Genomic DNA, 19,799 nt, shown 5'->3' on the forward strand with positions numbered 1-19,799 from the left:
CTCAGGGTGATTTTCTGCCTTTTAGAAACCTTCTCCATTACTCCTTCCTCCCCTTTGCCTTGTGCCTCATACATGCGTTCTGGAAGCCTGTTTCCAGTCCTTGCGGGGGTCAGGCATTGTGCTAGACATTTGCCATCAGCTGGACGAGCCCTGCCTCCTGTGCTCGGATGGATGACATTGCAGATAACGACAGTTGAGCTATTTGATTACTTATGGGAAGTCCTTTTCATAGCAACAGTCCCTACAGAGGAGGGAGCTTGCGCTGAGATTGGAGAAGAGGATCCCGGTTCAGCGACGGAGGCATGAGGAGAGTGGGCTGCGAACGGGGCTTGGTTAGGAGGAAGGGCCTGCTTGGCCACAGAGACGAGGAGATTTTATTCTGGAGAAGGTGTGGAGCCATTGAACCGTTTGGAGCTGGCGAGTAACGATCGATCGGTAAATTAGGATGGAGTGTGCCTAGAAACCGGGCTGCTGGGTCATCCCGAAGGCCGCCAGGGGTATGGATTGGAGGGTGGTAGAAGCCTCAGGAAGTCCAGGAAGGGGGCTGCTGTGCAGCCTAGAGAGGAGGGAACGCAGTCCTGGGGCAGGGCTCTTGGCGAAGGATTGACAACTATTGCCTTGGGCGACAAGGTGGGTGGAGACCCGGAAGAGACTGCAGATTTGGGGGGTTCAGGTGTCATGGTGCGTGTGGGTTCTCTGGAGGGAGACATCGACTGGCGGGCACTCAGGTATATCTGAGGGGGGTTGGAGGAGGTTTCTTGGCTGGGGTACATTTATCTGGGTATCATCCTTGTGATTAATCCTGATTTGTCAGAAGATTTCAATAAGTGGCATTTGATGCAGTTCTCAGGGGAGTCGGCACAGCCATGAGAGCAGCCCCCCAGAGCGTGGTTGCTGCCTGGCTTCCATGGATCGCCCGGACCTCTTCCTGCTGGTGAACTTGATTGTGGAGCGGCTGTGTTGGAGGTCCTGGAGATTCATGCCGCCTGGGGAGGCACATCAGCCTCCTTTGCCTGATCTCTTCCCTTCCCTTCCCTTCCCTGCCCTGCCCTGCCCTGCCCTGCCCTTCCCTGCCCTTCCCTTCCCTTCCCTCCCCTGCCCTCCACACTGCCTCCTTCCCCCCTGCACTCCCCTCCCCTTCCCTTCCTGACATTTAGGAATCTTTAGAGCATAGTCCAGTAGTGGTTCAGGTCAGATCCCTTAAAATATAGTGTATTACAGGGACAGTCACTACTTGGTGACAGTGCCATCCGTAGTGGTCATTGTTTGGGTCCTGGAAATCACTTTTCACTGGGGACTTCTTTTTATTGTTGTTATTTTTAATGTTTATGTATTTTTGAGAGAGAGAGAGAGAGAGAGACACACACACACACACACACACACACACACACACACAGAGTGCAAGTGGGGGAGGGGCAGAGAGCGAGGAGGACACAGAATCTGTCAGCACAGAGCCCGACGCGGGACTCAGGTCTCGAGATCATGACCTGAGCCGAAGTCAGGCGCTTACCCAACTGAGCCACCCAGACGCCCCTGGGGACTTCTGTTTTAAATTTTTTTTTAATGTTTTATTTATTTTTGATACAGAGAGAGACAGAGCATGAGAGGGGAAGGGGCAGAGAGAGAAGGACACAGAACCGGAAGCAGGCGCCAGCACAGAGCCTGATGCAGGGCTCGAACCCACGAATGTGAGATCTGACCTGAGCCGAAGCCGGAGGTTTAACCGACTGAGCCACCCAGGCGCCCCTGGGGACTTCTGTTTTAAGAGGACTTTTGTTTTAAGACTTCAGACTCCGGAGAGTGTTTACAAAGCTGAAGTCTGGCTTCTTCAACATTCGCTCATGCAACTCATCCCCTAAATCAGTGTTTCTCCACTGGGTGCAGTTTTGCTCCCCCAGCCCCCATCCTGGGCAATGTATGGAGACATTTTTGGTCATCACAGCTGGGGGCAGAGTGCCCTGTCGTCTAGTGGGTAGAGGTCAGACATGGTGCTGACCCTCCTGCAGTGCATAGGACACACCTCACATGAATGGGTTCCGGGGCCCCAAATATTCAGAGCACCGAGGCTGGGGAGCCCCACCTCGACTGGTCACATTGTTTTATGGTTCATGAAACGCCGCCCCCTCTTCTCCCTGGCCCTGGAATCCTTCTCTACCAACTCTTCCCTCCCGCGCCCATTCTCCTGCTGTCTCCTCTAAGACCCAGTGTGCACACCATCCCCTCCCTGAAACTCCCTGGTGCGTTGTGTTCTCCACTGAATGACCCCTTCCTCTTTGTTCCTTCGTCTTTCTTCACCGAGTCTTGCGTTGGAGCTGGCTGTTTGCACGGTTCTCCCCTCCACAGCACACGTCGCCCAGTGACAGACGTCCTGTCCCATTGCTGCGCACGGTTAAGGAGTGTATGTTGAAGTAAATAAACAGCCTCGACAGCGAGGGAAGACGGCAGGCAGAGTTGAGTCAGAGAGGTGGCATGCGCCCAAGGCCGCACAACAAATGCTTCCTCTTATCCATACGGCGCATCTGTGTATCGGACGCCACTCGTGCAGCAGTGCGCAGGACGGAAGAAAACCAAAGAGCCTGTCTGTTGTCCGCTTGTCCAGGCTGCAGTGGCCAGGTTGGCACTTGAACGCGTGGCCTGGGCGTCTGTCCTGTCATCCCACTGCATTATAAACTCCTCGGGTCCTCTCGTTATACCTTTGTCGTATACCGATGTTTTTGCATATAGACCCTCAGTGTGTATTAGTTCACTGAATAAGTAAATCTAAGGGGGTTGACAATTTCTTTCTTTCTTCTTTTAATGTTTGTTTATTTTTGAGAGAGAAAAGGGGAGATAGAGAGTCCCAAGCAGACCCTGCTCTGTCAGCACAGAGCCTGATAGATGTAGGGCTCGAACTCACAAACCAAAAGATGGTGACCTGAGCCAAAGTCTAGAGTTGGGCGCTTAATCCACTGAGCCACCAGGAGCCCCGGGGTTTGACAATTTCTGTATTATTTCAGCAGCTGCCTTCACAGAACTTTTTGGTAACAGTGGAACTCAGGCACCTTAACAGCTTTACTAACTCAGAAGCAATGGCTGTAAGAACAAAGAAAAGGGGACATGTTCACCTGTGCCCTCTGGGGTGGGGGTGAGGACGGACGATCAGAGGAGCCTCCTCGAAAACACCCGTGATTACCCTGGAACAGGCTTCCCGTTGAGCCCACCAGGTCTCTGAACTGGAACGATGGCTCAGAGAACGGAAATAGCTCACCCAAGGTCAGCCCTCTGACCTTGCTGTTAGTGCCAGCAGTTTGAGGTGGGAGTGGGAGGGGTTCCTGGTTCAGAGCAGCACCAGGAGGTGGGATATGCGGCTTTGAGTTGGCGGGATCAGTGTGTGTGTCCCAGTTTGCCTACTCGACCAGGGGGTGCTCAGTTTGTTTTCTCCCTAGTGAACACCCGTGAGCTCACAGGGAAGGCAGTGGAGGTGGAAGCTGAACGGGTCTGTGTTTGAACCTGGGTTTTGTGACCGGTGTGGACCTTGTTTCCCTCGCCTGCGGGGACGAGGAGAATGGAGAGCTTATTCACAGGCCGTCCTACAGGGTAGCTTTGAGAAGGGTTGGGAGGACTTGCAGCTCTAGGCCTAGAACTTGGCCATAGGAGGCTTTGCATAAACCCTTGTCTGGGAACGGAGAAGCTCCCAGTAGAATAAATTCTGTCTTTTCAGGGGCTCGCCCTTCCTTTCCCAAACAAGTATGCAAGTAACTAAAAAGAGAACCAGCGAAGGGTGGGGAGGTGGGGGAGGAAGAGGGGTCCTTGGGAAAACAGGAAAGAGTAAAAGGTCCAAATGGATGTTCAGGGGCAAGGGGAGAAGGCAGACACTCAAGGAATTACATTTGGGTCGAAAGCAGAGGTTTTTGGTCAACCTATTTACTTTCAGTTTCATCATTTCCTGCGAGTCCTAATTTAGCCTCTGGTTGTGTCCTCTCGATTATGGCCTAAAAAGGCAACTATTTGGGTTTCTTGGCGTTGGACTGGCACCCGCAGGAAGCCAGTGTGGAAGGGGCCGGCCTCTGCCGGATCTGATCTCCAGTGGGGAAAGCTGCCTTCCTTTTCCTTAACCCCTTACTGGCCTGCGAGTCCCATGGATTTCCAGAATTTCCTGAGGTTCCCTAATCCGAGCCACTGGCCTTTTTCCCACAGACAGTTTTCCCAGGGTGGTGGCGGCCGCATGGGTGCGCTGCTCCCAGGACCGTGCATGCCACCCAACATTTTGACCAACCCTCTCCAGGCCATAACAGTGTTTGGATGTTCCTCTGAGCCGGGAACTCCTCTCCTGGGAATTGATCTCAGGGTGGCCCACCCTACGAGGAAAAAAACCTAGTACGTGGTGGTTTATAAAAGAAGAAGAAAAAAAATCACTTTGGGAATATCATACAGCCATTAAAAGTGTTTCTCAAGGAGGCCTTGGAGCCCACGGTCCTGAATTCGAGTCCTTACTTCCCCAGCTCTGTGTCCAGGTGGGATTACGTTCCTCTCAGAGCCTCTGCCTCCGTCACCTGGAAAGTGAAGCGTTTGGAGGAAAATGACCAACAAGCAAACTAACGGCCCAGTGGGGAAGTGGTTGTAATAAATGGGAAAAACTCACAGTGTGAAACCCCCTGCTCTGTCTGTGATAATTAAGTCTCAAGTGTTTCTATGAACAAGGACTAGAAGGACCATAAAAGAGAGAAAACTGGAGCTCCTGGGTGGTTCCGGCGGTTAAGCTTCCAACTTGGGCTCAGGTCATGAGTTCAAGCCCCGCATCAGGCTCTGTGCTGACAGCTCAGAGCCTTGAGCCTGCTTCGGGTTCTGTGTCTCCCTCTCTCCCTGCCCCTCCCGCACTCATGCTCTGTCTCTGTCTCTCTCTCTCAAAAATAAACAAACATTAAAAAAAGAGAAAGCTGATTTTGAAGGGAGGATCTCAGGAATTTATGGGGATATTTTTCTTTCATTTTGAAAACTTTTATGTTCTGTATAGTTTTTACAAAAGGGGCCATTTAGCATGGTCCCAAGCTGGGAAGGGGAGATGTGGCCGAATGCCTTCTGAGTATCCCTTCCTTGATGCTCCTTTTCATCCCTTCCTTCTGTCTGTTCTCCCTTCCTCTCTTTCTCTCTCTCCCTTCCTTCCTTTCTTTCTTTTCTCTCTTTCTCTCCCCCTTTTCATTTCTAACAGCTCTTGACAGTGACGGCTTAGTACATCTGCATCCTTAGAGGTGAGCATTCCCTGGCATGGGTTGCTGGCAGCCCTGCTGGGCACACACGGGGCAGCGGCTGCCGGGGCCCGGTGCCCACCTGACTCAGGTCATGAGTTCGAGCCCCACATCACCCCCACCTGACTCAGGTGGGCACCAGAGCTCAGCTGCGGTCACTGAATGTGGATGTTCTTGTTTGCGCTTATTATCCGCCGCTCCCCATGTCCCACTCAACTGATCAACCGACCCAGCTTCAATGCCAGTCTAACTTCTTCCATGGGACCCCAGGCACAAGTGTGCTGGGAAGACCCCAGGCGGGGGGCCCGGTGGACCCATGGCTGGATGGGGCGACTCTGGGCAAGTAACTTGTCCTCTTTGAGCTCGTTTCCTTCTTTATAAGTTGGGGATAATAAAAGCTCTTTTGCAGAGTGATTGGTGGTTACATAAGGTTGCTGTTGGTAGGCTAGGTACCTCATGACTGTCCCCCCTTTCCCTCCTTCTCCTGGGGGAATCTCATAAGAGGACGTGTGATTTCCTTGGATGTTTTTGCTGGGCTGGCTCAGGAGAGCTCTTAACCAGGAGTGGACTGAGGATTTTGGGGGGGGACAGGGTTCAAGTGAATCCCTTCTTGCATATGGATCGGAGATTGTCTTGTCCATTTTGGGTTTGAGACTTTGCAAAAAGGTTGAGACCCAGCAGCCCACGAAGCCGTGTGCCTTGTAGTCCTCGCCAGTCCTCGGGCAGGGCAGTGGCATGATGGGAGACTGGCTTTGGGACCCTGGGTCCGGAGACTGGGGAGGCTACCTGGCCAGTGGTCAGATTGGTGGCGGAGGGGGGGGCGGGACAGGACAGCTGGGATTTACTCTGGTGGTGGGAAGCCTTCGATTTGCTTGAATGGCCTGGCCAGTGTGGGAACCAGGGTGGCTGGAAGTAAGTAGCTTCCTAGTAAGTAAGGAAGACCCACCTAGACCCCAGCCCTACATGGGAGATGGGGCCGGGCCGTCCCTTCCTGCCTTGTGGACTGCTGCCTGACTCTGGGCCCTGCTTTTTCTCAGGGGGTGGTCCTTGCAGGTGGACAGTGCCCCTGGTCCCCGAAGAGGGGGGGGGGGCCGCAGGGGTTTGCTTGGCTGGGAATGTAAACAAAGCCACTGGCTGGACTTGCTGGGGAGGCTGCCAGGCCCTGTTCCTTGGACTTGCCTTCCCTCCTGTAGGGGGGTGGGGAGCGAGCAGATTTCCTGGAAAACAACCCCTTTCCTGGAGCATGTCCAGCGGAGCCCCTTAGTCTTGATCTGGAAACCATTTAATGAGCCTCCAGATAAGGCCTGGGCGGCCCAGACTTTCTTTGCCTTTTGTTCTCTCTGTCCCAGATCTCCAGCCTGGGGAGGGGGCCTTGACCTCAAAAGGGGGCAGTGAGCTCCCGGGCCACTCCTCTGGTGGCGGTGGGCTGGCTCCGTCTCAGACCACAGTGTCGGAGTCCTGCGTTCCATTTACCCTCCCAGCGGGCCCCAGCCCAAGCCTCTGGGCAGGAATAAGCAGTGTGGTAAGTGTGGAAAGGCCACGGGGCCCAGAGTCCTGAGTCCTCACTGGGTGACAAGCCCCCAAACCCCCAGGAAGCTCCTGTACCCTCATCTGTAATGTGGGCTGAAGCACATTTCTTACCCCCTCTCCAGCGTTATGACGCTGATCTTTGGACACAACAAAGTGCATGTGGAAGCATTTCATAAACCATGAAACCACACAGGTGTAAGGGGCCATTATTTCATCTTCATTTTGCAAATGAGTTTTTTGGGGAAAAAAAAAGCAGACACACAGGTGTGCAAGTTCTCCTGGACAGAAATGGTGAGGGCTGTTGTCCGAATTGGTGCCCCGGGAAGGAGGCGCTCTCGCCGCTCGTGTTATTTCCCGGAGCCTGACTTCTTTTCTTCTCACCTTATTTCTTTGGGGACTGCATTATCAGATGGAATTAACATCTCTTGGCCACTCACTGTTTGTTTTTTCCTCTTGGTTGAACTTGGTGAAATAAAAAGTTTTTTAAGCTGGCAACTTCCCTTATGTGCGGTTGTACTTTGTCACCTTTGGGGGGCTAATTCGAGACCTCCTACGTGGCCACCTTCCTACCTCTGCAGGTGGGGTGCAGGGAGTATAGTGGCATCTGCCTTTGAGTCTCAAATTACACTCATCATCCGGCACAGCGGTTGGTCGTTTATAGATTTGTTTGGTTGTGGATGGATCCTCGGATATACCTTACCATTCATCGCTCACGAAATCTCTGACAGCAACTTGAGTTTCCAGTCACGGCAATCTTTTCCCCGGGAATGGTGAGCAGGAAAGCTCTGGCAGTCGCGCCGCCCAGGTGCATGCGTTCGCAAAGATATGCTGGGCTCCCCGTGCTGCACCGTTTGCAAAGATAGGAGGTGTTGGATGCCCCTCACGGGGCGGAGGTCATGTGTGTCTAACGTTTTGCCCTCGTTTGCCCCACAGGTCCTGGCCGTGAGTCACCATGGCGCAGCAAGCAGCCGATAAGTATCTCTATGTGGATAAAAACTTCATCAATAACCCGCTGGCCCAGGCCGACTGGGCGGCCAAGAAGCTGGTGTGGGTGCCCTCTGACAAGAGTGGCTTCGAGCCCGCCAGCCTCAAGGAAGAGGTGGGCGAGGAGGCCATTGTGGAGCTGGTGGAAAATGGGAAGAAGGTGAAGGTGAACAAGGATGACATCCAGAAGATGAACCCGCCCAAGTTCTCCAAGGTGGAGGACATGGCCGAGCTCACGTGCCTCAACGAAGCCTCGGTGCTGCACAATCTCAAGGAGCGTTACTACTCAGGGCTAATCTACGTGAGTGCGGGGCGGGGAGCGTGGGGTGGGCCGGCCTGGGGCTGGGGGGCGAGAGTGTGGGGGAGGGGGGGCTCTAAGAAAGTGGAGGTGACGTCCTCCAGCTTTGGCACGCGAGCATCCTAAGCATCCGAAACGCAGTGTTATTTTACCTTTTCTCTGCACAGCCCAAAACACAACAGGAAGCCTGTTTGAGGTCACACGTAGGGAGAACATCATGACGTGGGGCGGGGGGTGCCCACCCACGGGCAGTGGTGCTCAGTCTTGGTGGGGACAGGAAGGATCGTTCCTTTTAAAGGAAAGGACTGCTGAGCCCTGGTTTTCCACCTTGCTCCTTCCTCCTGCACCCCCCAGGTCCTCTTCCCCCTCCCCATTTGCCCAGCCTCTTTTTGGAACCTCTCCCATCCTGTTTTTTTTAGAGGCCTGCAGGTGTGGCTTCGTTCCCTGGGGAGTGTGCTTTGAGCCCAGATGGGGGCTTGAACCTTTAGTCCATGAAGCTCAGTGGTGCTCCTGCCAGACCAGGCTTAGCGTCCAGAGAACAGCATGTGTAAAGGGCCTGGGGTGTGCAGAGTAGGTGTAGTCCTTTCCCTTTCTTCTGGCTTTTCAGGGCTGCCTGTGCGGAGAGACAGCTCGTCTCCATAATGTTTTCCCCTCTTCCGTGTAATGTGCTGCAAGATGGTACAGTCTTAGGGTCACCAAAGTTCTTTCTAATTTCTTATTTCTTCTGCTTACTTTCCAAGCTATTTCCTTCTGGTTTTGTCCCAGGTAGGGAAGAAATATCTGGCTCTTATTATTCCTAAAATAGCTCTTTGTCTAGGTACGTTGTTATGTTTACCTTGGCCTTCTTGGTCTTGGAGCTGAATAAAACAGTTCTCAAAAGATTTGTTTGAACGGGAGGAAGAGAACATCTCGAGATTCTTACACCCCTCTCATTTCACACATGGGAAGACCAAGCCTCAGACCCAGGGGTTAGCTTGTGATCACATATGCAGTACAAGGAGGTGCGGGGCTCATCCTGGTCCAGGGAGGACGAGTAGCCCCCTCAAAGAGTTGGCCATTTTATTCTCTATCCAGTTTCAGGGTGACCTCACATGTTTCCACAGAGCTCTTGCCCTGCTGTCCTGGAGGTCCTTCTGAGTGCCCTTTCGTGTGCCAGAGCCCACGGTGGGGCCACAGACCATCTTGGATTGCCCAGAAGCCCTGAGTGGGGCAGCCGCATGCCCGGGCTGTGTTACTGATGGCTGTATTGCTGATGGCTAAACTGGTCCATGATCATGAGGTTCTTGTTTCCTACCGGGGAGACTGCCCTTTGGGGACGGGCCTGATTAGTCGGGACCTACCAGAAAGGAGAGATGCAGAACGGTCTTCTTGGAAAAGTCCTTTGTAGGCCTGCTTAGCCCAACCTGCTAATACGGGGAGAACTGAGACCCAGAGAGAGTCAGAGCCCAGTGTGGGGTCATCCAGCCTGAGACTGGAGCTTGGGTTTCTTGACTCTCAGCCCAGCTATCTCTTCTTTGGTGAGAATATTGTATGGACAGAATTAAAAGCCCCTGCCCCTAAGGATATTAACCTTAGAATTCAGAATTGGCAACTTGCAGAAAAACAAGGAAGCACCGTTTGTCTCTTGAGGCAGCTGGGAGCTGAGTCCTGTCATCTGGGTGTGGGATGCCCCCTAGGCAGGCTCCATAGAGATTGTGCCCCTCCGCTGTGCCCCTGAGCTGACATGGGCTCTGCTTGGGGAAGGGCGATGAAGGCCACGGCTGTTGGGGTCTCTAGGACCTGGCTCAGATCCCTTCCTGACTGCATGCCCGTGACTTCGAGGACTCCGAGGACTCGGGGGACATGTGTAAATGCCAGCCAGCGCCTGGCTCACGGCAGGGTCCACACTGCGCAGCTGCTGCCGTTTGCTCTGAGTGGAGGTCGCTGTTCCTCTGCGTGGCCTTTACTGGTGTCTCTGTTGGGCTTGTGTCCTGCTAGAGATTTGCCAAGCATGACGCCCGTCGTGGGGGCGCCTGCGCTCACCTGCTTCAGCTGGCCGCAGACGGTCTTCTCTCCCATGAAGGGAAGTATTAGTGAAGCGGGCTCAGGGACGGTTGCTTCATCCATCCTCCGCTAGCGTGGGTTTCCCTCTGGAGGCAGGCAGAACTCTCTGGTTGGAGGCGTTCATTCCTGTTTCTGACGCCTCCCTTGTGCCTCAGAGCCTCTTCCTAAGCATCATCCCCAAAAGAGAAGTTGATTGTCTTTGCCATTGGGCACCCCAGCAGGTGCAGAGCTGTGGGGGGATCAGCCGCTGGGCAGGGGGTGCCACCTCATTCACAGTCATCCCCCTGCACACGACGTTCCACACTGTGACCAGGGAGCGTTCATGCAGTGTGTTCGCCTGGCGTTGTGGGCGGCATGGCTAATCCCACGCACAGCTGCTCTGTCTGTTTCCTTGGTGGGGGTGGGGCCCCAGGACGGGGCGGCCGGGCACAAAGAGCCTCTGTGGCCCGTGAATGGAGCAGCTCCCTGGCGTGGCCATGTGGGAGCAAAGCCACTTGCTCTGGGTCTGCACTTCCTCGAGCATCAAGAAGGAGGCTCACCATCAGGTGTCCCTCCTCCCACCTGAGCTGCTGGGCTCACGGCTGCTGGCTTGATGGGATTCGGCCAGAGAACACTGAAGCCCTCTGGAGAGAACTGTGCACGGGACCATCTGCCCACCCAGCTGTCAGAAAGCCTCGTCCCGAGGACCCCCAGTCCCCTTCTGTTGTCACGACCAGCTGTTTGCAAACATCTGGCTCCAAGGCACTCCCTGAAAGTGTGGCCATGTGTCCTTGGCCTTCACTGGGCCGAGTTCCTAGAGTGTGGGTTTTCTCAGACCCCAGGAACAGAGCTCACTTGTTTCCGAGCTCCTGGGATGACCTCACTGCTCCCTGGCCTTCTGTCTCCTCCCTGCCCTACCGTCCCATGGAGGAAAAACCAGAAGTCCCCCCGCTTTCCTCTTATCTTCCTGTGATACCCGCATCACAGGTGGCCAACACCACGTGTGGCCTTCTCTGCCTCAGAGTTCTCCTGTCCCTTCTGAAAGAGTCGTTGGAGGGAAAACAAGTGACTGATTATCCCAGGAAGAAAGAAAATCGAGGGCCCCAAGTCCCCGCCTCCAAACAGAGGAGGCCGCCAGATGCACTCGGTCATTTCCAAACTTGGCTGCTCTTCTGCCTGCAGGCCACTGCTGTAGGTTACTGGGTCCCTCCGGAGCCCTGCTTTTATTTGTATTTTATTTGAGAGAGAGAGAGCAAGCGAGCATGTGTATAAGCGGGAGAGGAGCAGAGGCAGAGAGACTGAGAATCTTGAGCAGACTCCATGCTCAGCGGGAGCCTGACGTGGGGCTCCATCCATCCCACGACCCTGAGATCGTGACCTGAGCTGAGATCCAGAGTCAAACGCTCAGCCAACTGAGCCACCCAGCCTCCCCCGGAGTTCTGCTTTTAGTCTTTAACTTCTGTTTGAAAAGTCCACATGCCACAGCTCTCGGCCACGGCTGGGAAGGGCTTTGTCCTCCCGACCACTTCCTGTGTGGAGCTGTCTTGGGGTTCAGCCACAGGATCCATCTTCCATTTTGGCAGGAGCAGACAGGGCAGGGCTGGAAGGGGCTGGGTTGACACATAGCCCAGTGCCCCGTAGGTGTTGCTGCTATTGGATCGAGGGGCAAAGCCGTGGACAGTGAGGGTGGAGGCCACTTGTCGTGAGGAAAACAAAAAGATAGGAGTTCAGAGAGCTGGCCTCTGACTAGGGAGGCCTGACCGGGGGAAGGGGCAGACCGAGGGCTGCTCTCAGCTCTGCCGTTAGCTGCCCCGTGGCTTTCGGCTGTCACTCAGCAAAGTCAGGGCTGCAGGGGTGTGTGGATCACGGCTTTGCGTGGCTGCCTCTGGGCCTGTGGTGCGTTGTCCTTGGAAGAGGGAGCTTGGGCTGTGCCCCCCCCCCCCCCCCGCCGCCCCCATCTGAGCACCTTTCCCCTGGGTGGTCTCAGGAGTCATGCCCAGCTTGTTTGAAGTTGTCTTTTTTTCCTTTTCTTTTGTTTTTTTGGGCCATGGAAAAGGATCTTGGGAGACAAAGGAGCAGGTTATTAGAAAGAGTTAGTAGTCTCAAGTTAACATGAATTTACCTTGAGCCACCGAAGACAGACAGACAGATCTGTCTGGACGGTTGCCTCTGGACCCTGCTTTCCTGACCTGCTCGGAGCTCTTCTCTGAGGCTATGCTGGGTGCCGTGCCAATTCTGATCACCCCTCAGTGCAGTCTGCCTGTCCCCATTTTACAGATGGATAAATGGAGGGAGAGAGTGGCTAAGAACCTTACCCTTACTGGGATGGGAACTCAGGACATCTGACTCTGGGGTCAGATTGTTATCCCATCAAGTCAGACATGGAGTGTTGCGTGTAGTTTTGGGTGCCTCGCACTAAAGGTATTCGCTAATTGGGCTCCCCCTTCAGAGAAGACTCGAGTGTTGGAGAAGGCTCATAGGGGCATGAAAGTGGTCTTTAAATTTTTGAGGGACTTTCTTCCTTCCTTCCTTCCTTCCTTCCTTCCTTCCTCCCTCCCTCCCTCCCTCCCTCTCTCCCTCTCTCTCTCTTTTTCTTTCTTTTCTTTTCTTTTTTCTTTTCTTTTCTTTTCTTTTCTTTTCTTTTCTTTTCTTTTCTTTTCTTTTCTTTTCTTTTCTTCTTTTCTTTCTTTCATGTTGTGTATTTTTGAGAGAGAGAGAGCACAAGCAGGGAAGGGCAGAGAGAGGGGGAGAGAGACAGAGTATGAATGGGGAAGGGGCGTGGAGAGGGAGGGAGACACAGAATCCCAAGCAGGCTCCAGGCTCCAAGCTGTCAGCTCGAACCCACGAACTGTGAGATCATGACCTGAGCCGAAGTCAGATGCTTCCCTGACTGAGCGCCCCTCTTTTTGAGAGACTGAATCTCTCTAGACTATTCGAGGGCAAGAGCTGTCAGTGATACACCAGCCCACAGAAGGTCTGGTCGGGGTTTTCCTGGCGCTGGAAAGTTGAGGCTTGCATGTCCCTCTGGGAGTCTTTCCTGGAGGAATACTGTGTTTCTGCACAGTTCGCCTGCTGCCGCCCAGTCCTCTTCTCTCTGGGCATCTCGTGATGGCAGACGCGTCTCTTGTCCTTGGGTCAGAGTTTTGTCACTGGACTTGTACCATCTGTGCAGCTTGCCGTGGCCCTTGCCTGAGGTGCACAGAACTGGCCGAGGTCATGCCGTTGGTGGAAGACCCTCGCTGAGTGAGCGGAGAGGGCACTGGTGCCCGTGCGCTGCAGCGGGCCTGCCAGAGCAGGGCACAGAGAGCGAGGGCGTCCCGGGGTGCCCTCAGCATCCTGAATCCGGGCCCTTGGTGGCAGATAGCTTTGCCCCCCAGCTTGCACCCCGTTGAGCATCAAGAGTGCCTAACTCTTGAGCATCAAGAGTGCCTAACTCCATCCTGTTTGCTGCTCTTCCCTTTAGACCTACTCAGGCCTATTCTGTGTGGTCATCAATCCTTACAAGAACCTGCCCATCTACTCTGAGGAGATCGTGGAAATGTACAAGGGCAAGAAGAGGCACGAGATGCCCCCCCACATCTACGCCATCACAGACACGGCCTACAGGAGCATGATGCAAGGTGAGTGCCGTGCCCTTGCCCGTGGCTGAGGCTCTGCCTGCAGCCTTGTGGACACCATTGCAGGTGCTCCTCCACGTTCACGGCTACGGGGATGCAGGGGCCGGATCAGCGCTGGTGGCACTGGTGATGGCGTTGTGGAAGTCTCTGAGCCAGTGTGTGGGAGCTAAGGCCGATGGCTACCAAAGGGCACGTTTATATGTTGAGAGAACATTCTAGAAGCTTTAAAAAACAGAGTTCCTAATTATTGCACTTTCTCGTTCTTGTCAAGACTCTCTGGGCCAGTGTCACCGCTGACTTGTTTTCTCATCTTGTTTTTTCACATCTTTTCTCTTGTTCCTTCCTCACAGTCTGGAAACATGCTTGAGTTCTCTTCCCTTCTCTTCTCTTCTAATTTATTTATTTATTTTGAGAGACAGAGAGAGTGAGCAAGGGAGGTGCAGAGAGAGGGAGAGAGAACTCACCTGCCCCCCCCCCCCCCCCGCCCCCGCCGGGCTTGAACTCACGAACTGTGAGATCGTGACCTGAGCCCAAACCAAGAGTCAGACGCTTAACCAACCAAGCCACCCAGGCGCCCCTTAAGTTTTTCTTCGCTGTAAGAAACGGACCCTAAATCTCTCCTAGATCCTGCACCCCCTGGCTGTGTCCACTCTCTGTCCCCTCACGCTGGAGCTTTACAGAGGAAGTGCCCCACCCCGCCGGCCCCTCCGCTTCCCCAGACTGTCCGACAAAGGTTACCTGCCCTGTGTTGCCAAATCCACAGCCTCGCGGCTCTCGTCTTACCCAGTCACCTCTCCCCACCGTCGGACAATCTTGATGGCGCCTTTTGACAGCCCTTCCTTCCTGTGTGACTCTCTCTGCTTCTCCTGGTCCCTGGCCACCCCTCTACGCATCGGTGCTCCTCACGGTCTCCCCGCTCGCTCCGCGGTTCCTTTGGGTGACCGACCCATCCAGTTGAGTGGCTTGACCGGCACATTCCGGGGGAGGACCCAGGAGTGTCACCTGATCAACGCTGGCCCTTCGCTCCTGCCTGCCATTCCTCCATCTACCCGGCCCAGCTTTCCCGCTGCTCTCCTCTCTCTCTCCTTTTCTCCATCCGTCAGCGCTCTCTGTAGGTTTTATCTCTTCATATTTCCGACCCCCTTTCCCCTCTTTTGTTCCTTGGCCCCGACCTCAGCTACGGCCGCTGTGGGGTTTTCCCTGCACTGTAGCTGTGACCCTGTGACCTCTTAACCTTCACCCTTAATAGAGCCCTCCCTCCCTCTGCTGTTGCCAGAGGCTCATCTTTCTAGAGTGCAAATCTGATCGAAATCTTGAAAAATCTCGAAAAGGCCCCTCCGCAGCCTGAAAGGTAACTGTCCAACCAGCCAGCAGCATTCAGTGCCCTTTGTCACTGGCTTCCCACCTGCCTCTGACTTTCCTGCTGCGTGGCCCTCCCTCCATTTCCTACCAGGCCGCCTGGCCCACGCCAGCCGCTCGAGGGCCCGGCGGTGCCCTACTCCCTTGTGAAAGACCAGACTGAAGCGTTCCTGCCCCCCAGGGAGGAATGTCTGGACTAGATTCGGTGACCCCTCATTGGACTTACGTGCTCACATACTTGTTTTCCCTCTTAGACACAGACACGGCCCACGTGGCCTCTGTGTCCTCGAGCTCAGCCAGGTGCTTGGCTTGTGGTGGCATTTCGTGTCATTCTGAGTCCCAGCCCAACTTCCAGGCGGGGCTGTGTTCCCATACCTCATACTGGTGGTGCTTTTCCAAATCCACATACACATGCACGCTTTTTTCTTCACACTTTGCGATGAAGCTGGGCAGTGGTGACGGAGAACCTGTATTAGCTTTATCGGCGCAGAGCGGTTTGAAGCGGCAGCGTGCGCGTCTGTCTCGCGTCGTGCGCAAAGCCATCGTGGGGAAGGCCTTTGCTGGCCAGGCCCCGTGCATTATGCAGCGCGTACAAGTTTGGCCTAGCCTTTGGCTTATGTTTACATCTATGAAAATTTCTTGAGGAAGCCAGCCCATTAGTTTTAAAATAGGATGTCTTGTTTTAAAGTGCTAACTAAAGCAGTCTGGTGCGAGAACATTCTGTGAGATTCCAGAAGAGCCTGAGTCTGTGTCTCTAGAGGTTATGAGTCAGCGCTCTCCTAGCGGTCTTAATTAGCCAGGTGCAGGTTCACCCCGGGGTCTCCCTGAGCTCTGTGCTGCTGAATTAGGGCACATTCCCACACCTGCATCTTGGCTTTGAACGGTTTTCTGGCACGTGGACTTCCTTCGCTGTCAGGCAGGCCATTATGGCAAGGGCAATGGCACGGTGGGGACTGTGGTGCCAGCAGGCGGGAATCCTTAGATCTGGACTCCCCAGCCTTTCTTCCGACCACCTGTGTGACTCCTTCCTAAAGAGGTTTGTCCGGTTTTTGTCCAACAACAACAAAATTTGGGCAGCAAAAAGCATAACTCAAAAAAAGAAAGGGATATTCAGAAGGCTGGCGCTTTCCTTCGTGGTGACCAGGAAGTCTGGGCCGTAACGGAATGGCCTTGGGCCTCCCCAAATTACGAGTGAGTGGGGTGGGCGTTTCATCTGCTGGGGGGGGGTACCTCAGTGCTTCTTTTTAATGATCTGTGAGAGTTCAAGGTCTCACGTAATTTCTAACCCTCCATCTGAGAGGTTTTCTCTCACCTTTAAAAAAAAATTTTTTTTTAATGTTTTATTTATTTTTGAGACAGAGATTCAGAGCATGAGCAGGGAGGAGCAGAGAGAGAGGGAGGCACAGAGTCAGAAGCAGGCTCCAGGCTCTGAGCTGTCAGCACAGAGCCCGACGCGGGGCTCGAACCCATGAATGTGAGATCATGACCTGAGCCGAAGTTGGAGGCTTAACTGACTGAGCCCTCCAGGTGCCCCTTCCCTCACCTTCTGTGTGATGCTGGACTTGCTGTAGCCCTCAGCCCCCATGGTGACCGAGGACATTTCTGAGCCCCTTCTCATTGGGCACAGCTGACCCACAAAGCAGGTAGCCACAAGTCTCTTGTTCTTGGAGCAGAGAGGAAGTTAATTAACAGGAGTTAATTATGGACAGTGGTGCCTCGGGCTCAGCGCGCTCTGAGATGTGCTCCTTGGCACTGGCTTTGGGGGGAAAACAGGGTTGTTCTCTGCTACTCACCTCTTAACAGGCTCAGCCAGACAGTTCCTTTTCTGCCTTTTTTCTAAATGAGAACTAGAAACTGGTTTCCTGCCTGAGCTGCCTGTGGCTTATGACATACTAGCATTTATTCTGCCAAATAGGGTAGTTGGTGGCTTTGTCTGGGGACTTTTATGAGATGAGCTCTTTGGCTGTTCCTGGGCCCTCCCTGCCTTTCATCTCTTAAATGCTCTGGTGTGCCTGAGTCCTAACGTACCCCTTTGTCGTGCAGTTAGCATTAGTGGTGTCCATTTTCACTTTCAAGAGCAGCCCAGTTTGGATGATAAGTTGCACAGTCCCCCTTCCTATTTGTCAGTGAGCCAGGGTTTCCCAGACTTGGCATCCCCTGACTTTGGGGCCGGGTGATCCTCTCTTGGGGTGGGGGGCTTGTCCTGTGCATTGTGGAGGTCTCACACCAGCCTGGCCCCTACCCACTAAACGCCAGCAGCACCCTCCCTCTCCATTGTGACAACCAGAAACGTCTCCAGACTTTGCTACTGAATGTTCCCTGGGGGGTGGCACTGCACTTGAGAACCACTGGCCTGAGCACTGCAGGTTGGGTTTATTGAGTGTCGAGTTCCATGGGTCAGTGGTACCCCCGGTTTGCCGAGGATCTAAGTCTCCATGCTGAGGAAGGCTGGGGTAGATCAGTGCTGTCTGCCCAGGGCACGGGACGGGGCACGGCAGCATTCGGCACCCTGGGTTAGTCAGTCCGTGGAGAGAGGCGGTAGAAAGCGCCAGAACTCCAAGAGGTTTAGTGCGTTCCGCTGGCACGGGAGGCTGGTGGTCCAGGTGGAGGACGGGACAGGTCTGCGTGCAGACATCTGGGGCCGCGGCTGTAGCAGGACCCCCTGCCACCTTGTCTGCTCCGCGGCTGCAGCAGGGGTCCTGGGAGTGTGGGGGGGAGGCGTGGTCACCGAGGCCTGCGGTGGTCAGGGAGGCCCGGGAGGCCGGCAGGTGTGTGTCAGCCCAGACGTGCCCAGCAGTTGTACGTTTCATTCCTCAACCTTGGGTTTGATTAAAGTGGTGGTGATCTGGGTGGTTCACCGTCCCCATCCCTGGCTTCTTCTCTGTTTCGTCAATTTGTGGCCGTGGCCATGGATGGGTTCTTCCTGCCCCAGGGATTCTGTCGAGGCCCCATTGGACGAGAGCGCGAGCCCACTGCCGGGCAGAGGACGGCGCTGTGGGGCGTGAGGGCGCGTCCGGGGCAGGAGCAGCACACGGCGTGTTCCAGGTGTGATGGGGCTGGGGGGCGGTGCCTAGGACTCCCCGTGGGACCTGGCCTTCCGGGCTCTCCCTCGGGGGTCAGGCTGTGTGTGAGTTCTTCAGGGAGATCCGACCAGTTGAAGACTCTGACTCTCAAGCGCACATCTCTCTCCAGCAAAAGCAGAAAACCTCTTCTGTGCTGATTAGGTAGAATGCCAGGGCCGGTTCGCTTTCGGTGACTTCGTGGTATTTTAACAAGCTCCCAGCGTGTCTGGGGGGCGGTCGCAGCAGGGGTCTGCCTTCGTTCCAGGCCAAAACTCATCTGAGAACTATTTAACCCTTTGCTCTGGGCTAATCCCACCTCTGTGTCTCAGAGGATGCTGCCCGGAGGAGCGGCTGGTCGCCCAACGGCTGCTCAGAGCGTCTGGTGCACGTTGGAGCGGCCTCAGCAGTGGACCTACCTCTGGGCTGAACGGGGGGGTTGGCGCCGGCCCCCCAGGGGCACCGTTGCCCCTCGCTGTCCTGCTGGTTTTGGGAGGACTTCCATGTGTCTGGCTTGCTGGAGGCCCCCACTCCCACTCCACACTGTTGCTGCCACACTCTGCTTCCCGAGGCCTTTCTGAGGAAAGAAAGCACCGAGTGGAGACGCTCTGGGGAAGTGCCTCGCGGGGATGGGAAACAGGACTGTGACCTGACGCACCAGGACGGGCAGCTGAGGCAGCAGATGGGATGGCCCCACACAAGCAGGAAGAACCGGCTGGGAGACTTGGGCCTGCTAGAGAGCCCTGCCCTCCACACACAGAGGCCCCGCTGTCCCCACTGTCCGCCGGGAGGCCTGGGGCCAGGCCCCGAGTGCCCGCGTTCCTGGCCCTCGCCACAGGGTTGTGCCCCCTGCCCACACATACTCGGTCTCTGTGCACCAGACTTGGTCCCACCTGGAAGAGGTCCCGAGAGGCCGGGGAATGAACTTGAGGAGGGAGCGAGCCTAGCACAGAGCAGGGAGCCTCACCTAGCCTAAGGCTGCGGGACTAGTGGGAGTAGCCCTGACATGTGACACGTCACCCCTGTAGTGTGTCATCCCCAGCCAGCATGCCTGGCCGCTGTAAGCCTCAGCCTTAGGAGGGACTTGCCTGGTGCACCAGAGTTCGTGGTGTGAAGAGTGGCTGAGTTTGCGCCCGACTTGTGTTCCTGACCCACCAGGGACCATCGTCCCTGAGCCTTCCTGCCCTCGTCGGCCCCTTGGCCTAATGGAAACATACGGGGGTGGTTGTTGCAGGGAGTAGGTGAGGTGCCTGGGCTGCAGTCCATGCCCTTTTGAAGAAGGAATTCCTAGGAGTCTGGAAATGCAGCATCTTGACGGCACTGTCCCTTGTCCCTGCCCTCCGCGCACTGCGTTCTTTCCCTCCACTCGCCTAATGAAGGCGATCGCCAAATGCTTCCTCCAGGCAGGCTTCTTAATCTCCTCCAAGAGCTCAGGAGAGTTCAGGCTCTGGTAGCAGCGCGCACAGGAAGTGACTTGTCAAAGCCACCTTCCCTGCAGCGGCCACATGGCACCCGGGCGTGCGCTGGCAGATGCAGTCTCCAACTTGCCCCATCTTGTCCAGCGGGCAGCAGGAGGCCGTGGGTCGACGTGGCTTCTGTGGGGCTTCAGGAAAGTGTCATGTACACAGAGGTGGCTCTCTTCAGCGGTGCTGAAAGGGATCCTCTGTGGCTGTACGATGGGGATCCTGGGGGGGGGGCGGGGTGA

At 55.1% G+C, this 19,799-nt stretch overlaps 1 protein-coding gene across 2 annotated transcripts in view; it reads left to right on the forward strand.

The window, feature by feature from the left end:
* The window catches only part of MYH9 (myosin heavy chain 9), an 89,325-nt gene that overhangs the window by 21,685 nt on the left and 47,841 nt on the right, over positions 1-19,799 (forward strand). For both annotated transcript variants that reach the window (XM_029954244.1, XM_029954245.1), the window contains exons 2-3: positions 7,689-8,040; positions 13,523-13,679. In XM_029954244.1, the coding sequence (XP_029810104.1) occupies positions 7,708-8,040; positions 13,523-13,679 (490 nt within the window). In that variant the 5' untranslated portion in view covers positions 7,689-7,707. The remainder of the gene's footprint in view (positions 1-7,688; positions 8,041-13,522; positions 13,680-19,799) is intronic.

This window comes from Suricata suricatta, chromosome 10 (assembly GCF_006229205.1).
Source record: "Suricata suricatta isolate VVHF042 chromosome 10, meerkat_22Aug2017_6uvM2_HiC, whole genome shotgun sequence".
NCBI lineage: Eukaryota > Metazoa > Chordata > Mammalia > Carnivora > Herpestidae > Suricata > Suricata suricatta.